This window comes from Morus notabilis, unplaced genomic scaffold (genome assembly GCF_000414095.1).
Source record: "Morus notabilis unplaced genomic scaffold, ASM41409v2 Scaffold409, whole genome shotgun sequence".
Lineage (NCBI taxonomy): Eukaryota > Viridiplantae > Streptophyta > Magnoliopsida > Rosales > Moraceae > Morus > Morus notabilis.
The window spans coordinates 562,770-573,764 of record NW_010357248.1 but is presented as its reverse complement, the minus strand read 5'-3'; the positions used below and the strand labels follow the sequence as shown (position 1 = coordinate 573,764).

The following is a 10,995-nucleotide window of genomic DNA, read 5'->3' as shown; positions in this document are numbered from 1 at the left end:
AATGATAAGAGATAGATATGAAGAAGATAAATTACCATCTATGAAACTAAGACCTATAAATCGAAATACAGATAATAATCAGTATGAATTACCAACTTCAAACGATATAGGTTGCTTAATAGTTGGAGATATTGGTGAATACGAACAAGGAAGAGACATTATAATTGAAGATAAAACAAATTCTTTACAAAGAATCACAAAATTACATCCCTCTTATATGTCTGTTCAATATCCATTATTGTTTGCTTATGGAGAAGATGGTTATAGAACAGATTTAAAATATCATGTAAATAACACAAATAACACATACAAAAGAAAAAGAATTTCCATGAGAGAATTTTATTGTTATCAATTACTAGAACATCAAAATCAAAGTGATATCCTATTTAGAAGCGGAAGACTATTACAACAATATGTAGTTGATGCATATGCCTATGTAGAGGAAGATAGATTTGATTACATTAGAAAAAATCAAAAAAATTTAAGATCAGAATTTTATCAAGGAATTCAGGATGCTATTACAAAAGGAGATACAAATGCACAAGCAATAGGTAAAAGAATTATTCTTCCTTCCTGTCATACTGGAAGTCCTAGATACATGATCCAAAACTACCATGACGCAATGGCAATTTGTACATATTATGGAAATCCTGATTTATTCATAACATTTACATGTAATCCAAAATGGCCTGAAATTACTAGAGCTTTAATAAAAATACCAAGTTCTAATTCTGCAAATAGACCTGATATTATCGTAAGAGTTTTTAAAATGAAATTAGAACATTTTTTATCAACAATAAAAAATGAAAAAATTTTCGTAAGAATTGTAACAGGTTAGTATATTCTTTCCACATCTGTGTTTTTTTTATCTATAAACATTAAACAATATTATATATTTCTTCTACTAAATATATCTAAACTAAAGTTTTTGTTCAAATTTTGTAGATCTGTACGTAATAGAATTTCATATACGGGGTGTCATTTCCTATTTTGGTTACATACCGATGATAAACTACATGATCCATCAAACATTGATAAATTTATTTCCGCCGAAATTCATGACCCTAAGAAAAACAAAATAAAATACATTGTTGTTGCTGAATTTATGATGCATGGACCATGTGGAATAGCAAAACCAACTGCTCAATGTATGAAGAACTCAGAATGTTCTAAAAAATTCCCGAAACAAATTAAAAATGAAACATATATCGAAGAAAATGGATTTGTCAATTATAGAAGAAGAAATACAAATTTCTACGTTGCAAAAGATGGTATTAAATTAGATAATAGATATGTTGTTCCACATAATATAGATCTATGTCTTAAATATAACGCTCACATTAATGTAGAAATCTGTTCTCAATCAATGCTTATAAAATATTTATTTAAATATTTAACAAAAGGACCTGATAGAATAAGAGCAGTCATAGAAGAAAATATTTGTACAGAAAAGTGTAGGGCAATTATTTATGAAGAAATAGATAAAATAAAAAACTATATTAATTGTAGATACATAACACCCTATGAAACGTTATGGCGTTTATACGAATGTCCAATACACCATAGAAACCCAGCCATTCAACGTTTATCAATACATTTACCAAAAATGCAAAACATAACATTTAGATCAAACCAACATCTAATCGATATAATGAAACAACCAAATATTCATAAAACAACTCTAACATAATGGATGGAAATGAATAAAACTGATATCAATGCTAGAAATATAACTTATAATGAATTTCCAACTAAGTATGTTTGGAATAGCAGATATAAATATTAGTCTTCTAGATAAATAGGACATACAATAGGCCGATCATATTATATTCATCCAAACTCTGGAGAATTATATTATCTAAAATTATTACTAAACCATCAAAAAGGAATAACAAGCTATGAAAATCTTCGAACTATCGATAACATAACACATCAAACATATCAGGCAACATGTTATGCATTAGGTTTATTAGGAGATGATAGAGAATGGGAACAATCCATGTTAGAGGCATCTTTTTGGTCTACATCATCACAACTACGACATCTATTTATTATTATATTATTATTTTATAATGTAAATAACCCACTCAAATTACTCGAAAAAAATTAGAAACTTATGACTGATGATATCTTATACAAAATTAAAAAAAAATTTAACAACCCATATTTTGAAATACCAGAAAATGAATTATATAATTTTATATTGCATGAACTAGAAAAATTATTAAACCTAAATTCATCGACTTTAGCTCATTTTAATCTACCCCTACCTACTGGTTCACTGATAAATGATTTAAACAATAAACTTTTAAGAAAAGAACTTAATTATGATATAAATAAATTAAAAATAGAAAATTCTTTATTAGTAGAAAATTTAAACAATGAACAGCGAATTATTTACCATAAGATTTTAGAATCTGTTATTGATAAACAAAACAACTTATTTTTTATTTATGGCCATGGAGGGACTGGGAAAACATATTTGTGGAATACAATTATAATAAAAATTAGATCTAATAGTGAAATAATTCTAGCTATCGCATCTTCAGGAATAGCGTCACTATTATTGCCCAAAGGAAGAACTGCACATTCTAGATTTCGAATACCACAATCAATAGATAAGTTTTCAACATGTCATATAAAAAAAAGAACGCAATTAGCACATTTAATTGAAAAAACATCATTAATTTTATGGGATGAAGCACCTATGACTAATAAATATTGTTTTGAAGCATTAGATAAAACACTTCAGGATTTACGAAACAATTTTGACCAACCATTTGGCGGAATGACAGTTATTCTAAGGGGTGATTTTCGACAAATCCTACCTGTTTTACCTACAGGAACAAAAGAACACATAATAGATGCATGCATAAATAATTCATATTTATGGCCACACTTTAAGGTTTTAACATTAACAGAAAATATGCGATTAAAACATTTTAATACAACATCAGAAGAAAAAAAAGAAATTGAAAATTTTTTAAAATGGACATTGGACATTGGAAATGGTACTGCTGAAGGAATAAAAGATTTAGAAAATGAAGATATTACATGGATAAAAATACCCAAGAAATACTGTGTTGATTTTGACCTAGATCCAATTGACAAAATGACAACATTAATATACGATAATTTTAACAACAATTTTAATAACATTGAGTACCTAAAACAACGCGCAATTGTAACGCCGAAAAATAAAACTGCCGACAATATAAATAAATAAATATTATCCTTAGTGCCTAATGAGATAAAAACTTATTATAGTTATGATACAATACTGCCTTCATCAGAAAACATAGAAGAACTAAATCTCTTATATCCTTAAGAATTTTTACACAATTTAAATTTCAACAGTTTACCACCACATGAACTAAATCTTAAACTCGGAACTCCAATAATGCTTCTAAGAAATCTAAATCAATCTGCTGGACTATGCAATGGAACCAGACTTATCATAACACAGTTAACAAATAAAATAATAGAAGGACAGATCATTACTTGAAATAATATTTCTGAAAAAGTTTATATTCCAAGAATAGAAATTACTGTACATGAATCTAAATGGCCATTTACTTTAAAAAGACGCTAATTCCCTATAAAAATATGTTATGCAATGACAATAAATAAAAGTCAGGGACAATCTTTGAATAAAGTTGGACTATTTTTAGAAAATCAAATATTTAGCCATGGTCAATTATATGTTGCTTTATCTAAAGTGACTAATCCAAAAGGATTATATTTATTACTCAATGATTCAAACAACAATTATCCTAATCATATAAAAAATATTGTCTACAAAGAAATCCTACAAAACATCACATAAATAAATATATACAAAATATATACCACCTTATATTCTTCATAACATTAAATTTTTTTGAATATAACATTTTTAACAATAAATTCAATAAAAATATTTATCATTATAACAACATCTTATTTGTTTTTTCCAGGATTAAGAAAATATGACAACACCTATTCGTGCACTAAAACTAAATGAAGTCTATGAAACAATACAAGCACGAGTATGCAGAATATGGACAAACAACGATTTTGTCACAGGACGCCTGATAAGCCTTGACTGTATCCTGGTTGATGAAGAGGTACTAAAATTTTAAAATATTATATTACATATTATTTTATATAATATTTATTAATATTGAATAAATTTCTACTCTTATTATTTATTTACAGCATGAAGCAATACAAGAAACAATTCGAGCACGAGATTCGGACTATATTTCCCATAAAATTGTACAAGGCAATATATACAATATTAGTAACTTTTATGTTACTGAAAATAAACCAACATACAAAGTCGCTCCACACAGTGCTATGATTCAATTTGCACGAGCAACATCCTTTACTCCAATTATGGAAGACGCACCACACATCCCATTTCACAAATTCTACTTCATAGAATTCGACCAACTATATCAAAGAATAAATAATACTGAGATATTAACAGGTACTGTCATACTTAACTTATTTTATTATTACTATAAAAATTTCTTGAATATTTATTTACAAAATTTCCCTATTTATATATAATACTAGATGTTATTGGAGTGTTAACAAGTGTCCAGGCACTCGAGCATACACATGTCAGCACTAGACCAATAGCACGGCGATCCATAACAATACAAAACATCAGGTACAATAATTTCATGCTCTTTTCCCTCACATTTACTATTCATTACAACTATTTAACATGAATACAATATTTCCTCACTTTTATCGTTCAATTTTATTACTCATTTTTATAAACAACCTTTTTTCTACAGAAATGAACAACTACAGGTAAGCCTATGGGGACATAAAGCCGATCAGTTTGATGAGCATGTCCTTAAAACATTGAAGGCACCAATTATGGTTGTTTTCTTATCAATGCTAATAAAGCAGTATCTAGGTATTTTTAACATTACTTTATTATAACTTCTTTATATACACATATACAATAAAATAGCATACATTTATTATTTACTTTGTTATATTTCAAGGTAACTCATATGTTTTAAGTACATCAGCAACAATCTTCTATATTGATCCAGATATCCCAGAAACAACAACATTAAAGACAAGGTAAACACACATGTATAAAAAATATATTCTAATAAATTTATCATATTAAATAATCATACATTTTATTTATACTTTCCTGACCTTATTCATATTTTTATACATACAGATTTTCCCATCAAAATCAACAAATTGAATTCCTACCACCCCCAAAAACACCTATCCAAACAATTGAAGAACAAATATCGGCAAACAGAAGAACAATAAACGAACTCAAAACATTAGATGCACAAAATAATCTGGTTAGTACTATTAACTTTCCTATCATTTTCTTACTATACTTAGTAAATAATTTAAAATCACATTATTCTATCTTTTATGCAGGGTGAAAAATTCATTGTGAAAGCAACAATAGTAAACTTTTCGACGTCTCAAGGATGGTTCTACAATTCTTGCCCCAGATGTTACCGACAATTAAAACAAGCAAGAATAGGTTGGTGGTGCGACAGTCATGGCCATATAAAGTTAACGCCGTCTCCATGGTAAATAAATTTATGGCCAGACCATTTTTATTTATTATATATCTTTATTTGCTTTAATAAAAAATTAAAAACATTAAAATATATATATATATATATGTTACAGGTACAGATTAACAATTCAAATTGAAGATCATACTGGAGACATAGAGGTCATCGCTTTTGGCATAACCGCTCAGGCATTAATAAAAAAATCATGTTCTGCACTAACAATTGACGAAGGCTTTACCGATCCATTTATAATACTGCCAGCTATCGATCAGATCCGAGGACAATCTAAAATCTTCCAGATCTTCTTTCAACAACGAGGCACCCAAATGAGTACATTAATTTCTAAAATATTTGCAGACATCCATGTTCCATCATCACCACCAAAACAATTAACTGCAGGAACAGAAGAACCACATAGGTAAATATTGTCTTTAAAATTTTTTAGCAACTATACATAAATAACATTTATATTATATTAATCACAGTTTTAAAAATTTTCACATCTTTCAGCCCACCGGCAATACCATCATCACAGCTATCAACACCAGCCACATTTGATCCACACACTCCAACACCAAAAAAACCTGGCACAAGGTAAATCACATTCAACACAACAAAGATTATCAATTTATTCAAAAACATATCTACAGATTATTCCATTCTTTCAGTCCTGAATCAAGAACAACAAGACAATCTACAAAACGCCCAAGAACACGGCACTTTAAATATTTTTATAATACTTATTTCATACTATATAATTTAACCATCTTTATTTCTTTTAACACTTATATTTACAACCGTTTTCCTCATTTTTATGCTTGCAGCTAAAAAAAATGAAATGCTCAGGGACTACAACTGCCTTTTTTTAGTTTGTACATTCTGTATATATATAAATATTATAAATAATGACACTATATATCTGCATAAATATGTTTGTACAAATTTTATATCTATCATGTAATACAATACTATATAATACATGTATATATATAAATATATTTTAAATATAACTACCATATAATATAATACTGCATTCTGCAGCAACGCGCGGATCTCACGCTTGTTATATTTTAAAACAAGTCATAGTCCCAATATAATAGTATTTAAAAAAAAAAGTTATGAAAGGTATAGCTAATAATCTCGTTTTCTGAGAAAAAAAAAAAAAAGAGAATAATTCTATTACATATCTCTTTAAAAAAAAATAAAAAAGGAAAAAAGAGGAAAATTTCATCTTGGGCCTGAAGGAAGGAAGGAAAGGGCAAGCCTAGGCCCATAAACTTTAGTAGGGTACCAAAGGGTTAGCAAGGGTTTTGACACCCTCGCTAGTCGCTACATGCGATTCTCTTACCAGAGTCGGAGTGCGACGGCGATCTTTTGGGCTCTGCACTTTCACCACCACCACCATTCTCTGAAAAATGGTCACTTTCAGGGTGAGAAGAACCACTCCTTATTCTCAACCAAATCTTTCTTCGTTTTTTCATCAGAGCATTTTTCTGCTTTGTTGTGGACACATTTCGATCTTCATTTGTGCCAACAATGGCGTGATTTTTGGTTTTTTTTTTTTTTTTCTTTTGGCGGAAACAGTTTCACCAGTACCAGGTGGTGGGGAGAGGTCTGCCATCGGGCAAGGACGAGTCCCCCAAGATCTACAGGATGAAGCTCTGGGCCACCAACGAGGTCCGTGCCAAGTCAAAGTTCTGGTATTTTCTTAACTCTTCCCTCATTTTTTTTTTCTCTTTTTCTCCTTTTTGAGAAGAATCCGACCAAGATTGATAATTATGGAATTTGGCTGCGATACCAGAGAGCCGAACTGGTTATCACAATATGTACAAGGAGTTCCGTGACACAACTCTTAATGGTGCCGTGGAACAAATGTATAATGAGATGGCTTCTCGTCACAGAGTAAGGCATCCATGCATTCAAATCATCAAGACGGCTACCGTTCCCGCAAATCTTTGCAAGAGGGAAAGCACCAAGAAGTTCCATAACTCTAAAATTAAGTTTCCATTGGTGTTTAAGAAGGTTAGGCCACCTACTAGAAAGCTGAAGACAACGTACAAGGCATCAAGGCCCAACCTGTTTACCTAGGTCTCTTACTGCTTTTTGATCCCCTCATCTTAAAGTTTCTCAAACAATGGAGTAAAACTTGATGAAGCTATACATGGTGAATTGGTTATCACATTGTTAGAGGAGTTCAATCCTCAGGTGCTAGAACATCCTTTTGTTGTCTAGCTATTTTTGTTTTTTTTTTAGATTTGGATATTTGGCGTTTTAAATGGCACAATATTTTGATGACTTTTGACATGTCTAGAGTTGTGATTTGGAAACTTCTCTTGGTAAATTTATCCTTGAATATGGCAAGTATACTTCTTGTTTAGCGTGCCTTGCTGGTGCACTGATGGCTTATACTAACGATGCAACCGTAGTAACCAACCCCTTGTTGATTGAAAGATCTACCGAGGATGGTACTTTTTGGAATTGGTTATTGGTAACACAAAAGTTTTAGCACACCTCCACAGTGCACTAATGTCTTGTTAGTTGCAAGTTCTTCTTTGGAGCAAAAAATGTAGTAAATTTCTGTAATAGTATTTGAAAAAAAAAGGCACTGTCTTCCTTATCTACCATGGATCAAGGGATGCATATTTCTGCGGGGGTCGTCCCTATTCGACAACGTGTACAACTTCTGATCCTCAAGTTAGGGCTGGGGCGTGGATGGAGGAACACTCCCCGTCTGATATGTTTAGTTTAAAATATAAATGTATATCTGTATAAATTATCAAGAGTTGTTTTTTTTTTTTTTTTTTTTTTTTTCTTATTTTAATTTTTTTTGTTGATGAATGTTATGAAGGGAATTGGGGCAGGTACGGGGAAGCATCCCCCGAGCGGGGATTTCCCGTGGTTTATGACGCATTCTTGTTAATTTCTCAATCTTTTGAAGACCTCTGCGGATCCCATATAATGTACAAAGCTTAAAGGGCTTTTTGTTTTTAGTAGCTAAAATGATCACAAGGAAAGTGAAATCAATTATGCCATTTTGAGTTTAGACATACAAAACAAAATTTTTGCTTACAATCATCGAGAGAAGGACCACAAGTTTATCGAGTAAAAGTGAAATTTTATTGCTGAAGAGGGCGCTTTATTTTCACGTTGCTGGGACGACAAAAATGATGGACGTATACAACCATCAGTGGGGATTGTATAGTGGGGCAAAAGTTGCTGCCAAAATTACCTAAAATATTTGAAGAGAGATTATAAACACAGCAGAAATCTAAATACATGATTTGCCTATATTTTGCACTGGAGAGGCGCCTGGAGAGGATATCTGAGTGAGCCTTCTTATGTGAGATTGAGATTTAAATTTTCTCATATAAATCAAAGGTAGTAATCCAACTACTAATAAGAATTTATCACAATTACAAGAAGCAGAAAACCAAACCCTTAGGCCCTATGAACAACCAGCAAAGAGGTGAAACAAATTTGTTAAAACACAGGTATCAAATAACAACATAAGTATCAACTTGTCAAACCAAAAATTTAATAGGATTCGGGTTAGTATGGTTAGTCAGCAGAGTTACTAGTTCGTCTTTCGAACACTATCTCTGCTAGGGTTTCCTAATTGATCTGTGTTCAGTGAGTTTTTTAATTTATTCAATGTGTTCTTGATAGCTCTCATTCTATTAAGTTCTTCAAAATGTTAAAATGTTCTCACATGATTTACTTGAATTGTCCCCCTTTGACCTCTAATTACTGCACTATCAAAGGTGCGTACTACCACTAGCAAAGTTCATAGAAAGAACAGAGTGCATAAAAATTCCAAGAAAAGAGCTTCAAGTGTTTGCCTTAGTGAGCAACTGACTTGTCAAAACTTAGAAACACGAAAGTGGACAATTAAGTCTAAAACAAACAAATAAAACATTTCAAACTCTGAAAGGAAGGAATCATCAGGGAAATTAGTTCAATTTCTGTTACTGCTTTAAATGCTTTTGCTAGTCATTGTTAGAGGTGTCAAACGTGCCGTGCTAGGCTGACACGGCACGTCTAATCCCAGGCCCGTGACGGGCCTGGGCCGTGTCAGGCACGACCCTAAACAGTTCAGGGTCGTGCCTGAGGGAGGATCCTCAGGCCCAACACTGGCCCAGACCCTCGTCCATAAGGGCCAGGGCCGGGCCCGGGCCCAGGCCCTTTTAAATTTTTTTGTAATATTTAATTTTTTTTTAAAAGAAAATATGTCATATGCCCCAAAAGATGTGATTTTATTGAATTGAGATAATATGAATAAGTACACATAAATGATTGTCTCGTTAAAAACCTTGCAAAGTAAAACCCGTGGGGAGATCGAGACAAAACCTTAGCGAAGGAAAAAAGAGTACAATATTCTAGGATAAGTAAATTACAAAACCTAAGTGCTTCCAAAAGATTCTATTATGTCTAAGTTAGAAAAATAATATTGAATTGAATCATATGTATAGTGTTGTTTTCGTCTTTTGGCATCTTCCCAGTCTTTAACGTACATTTGCCCCTCTAAGATATCCGGATACATTCAGCTTCTCTTCTCGTCAAGAATTCGGTTGCTTACACTAAATGTTTGCTCCAATGCTACCGTTGACACTGGAGTTGTCAGAATGTCACGGGCTATTATGGACAGTGTTGGAAAACAATTGGTCTTGCTCTTCCATCACTGTAAGATGTCCAGTTTGTCATCATCGATTACAAAATTTGATTCAAAATATTTTACCAGTTCGGTAGACGCTTGTGTTGATGACGATCCTCTATTTCTTCTTTAAGAAGGTCCACGATGAGCCTTTAGGCCTCGAACTGCTAGTTGACGTCGAAGTTTCCTATTCTTTTTGACGTGTTCCGTATTTTGCTTCATACAAACTAAATAATTTTTCTAACATTTTCCTAGCCTCAGTAATAGTTAGTTGCATATCAATACCTAAATTTTCTACCGTAGCAGTCATCAAAGATTCGGTCTCATCTACTCCGCATCTAGGATCTAAAATGGTGGCTAATACATACAACATAGGACAACCAGACCAATAACTTTTAAATTTAGCTCCCATTAGCTTAACTATAGTTTCAAAAGGTTCAGTATCCCTATAAAAAGAAAATGTTTCCGAAATATTAAATAGTTGATGCAAAGCTAAATGTGCAGTAGGATAATAAACTCCAGAAAGTAATTCAATAGCATTGTAGAAAACTTCTAAAAATTTTAAAAAGTACTCACCAATCTTCCAATATGTATCAAAAATTAAAAGCTGATCATTCTTACTGTTCACATACGTTGTTATGAGCTGTTGATACAGAATTGCAGCCTTCAACATTAAGTAGGTGGATTTCCACCTATGTCTCACATTTGTTGGAAACTTTCTTAGGTGCGTCTAGTTGTTCCTGCAATATTGTCATAATTCTTGGAGCTGAGCTCCAGAACTAGATATGAAGG

The 10,995-nt window shown here is 31.8% G+C and overlaps 1 protein-coding gene across 1 annotated transcript; it reads left to right on the top strand.

Moving 5' to 3' along the window:
* Positions 1-6,863: 6,863 nt before the first annotated feature.
* On the top strand, positions 6,864-8,178 carry LOC21411862. The gene is made up of 3 exons (XM_024167558.1): positions 6,864-6,982; positions 7,137-7,252; positions 7,354-8,178. The coding sequence occupies exons 1-3, from the start codon at positions 6,886-6,888 to the stop codon at positions 7,456-7,458; spliced, it is 318 nt and encodes a 105-aa protein (XP_024023326.1). The 5' UTR covers positions 6,864-6,885; the 3' UTR covers positions 7,459-8,178.
* The last annotated feature ends 2,817 nt before the right edge of the window (positions 8,179-10,995 follow it).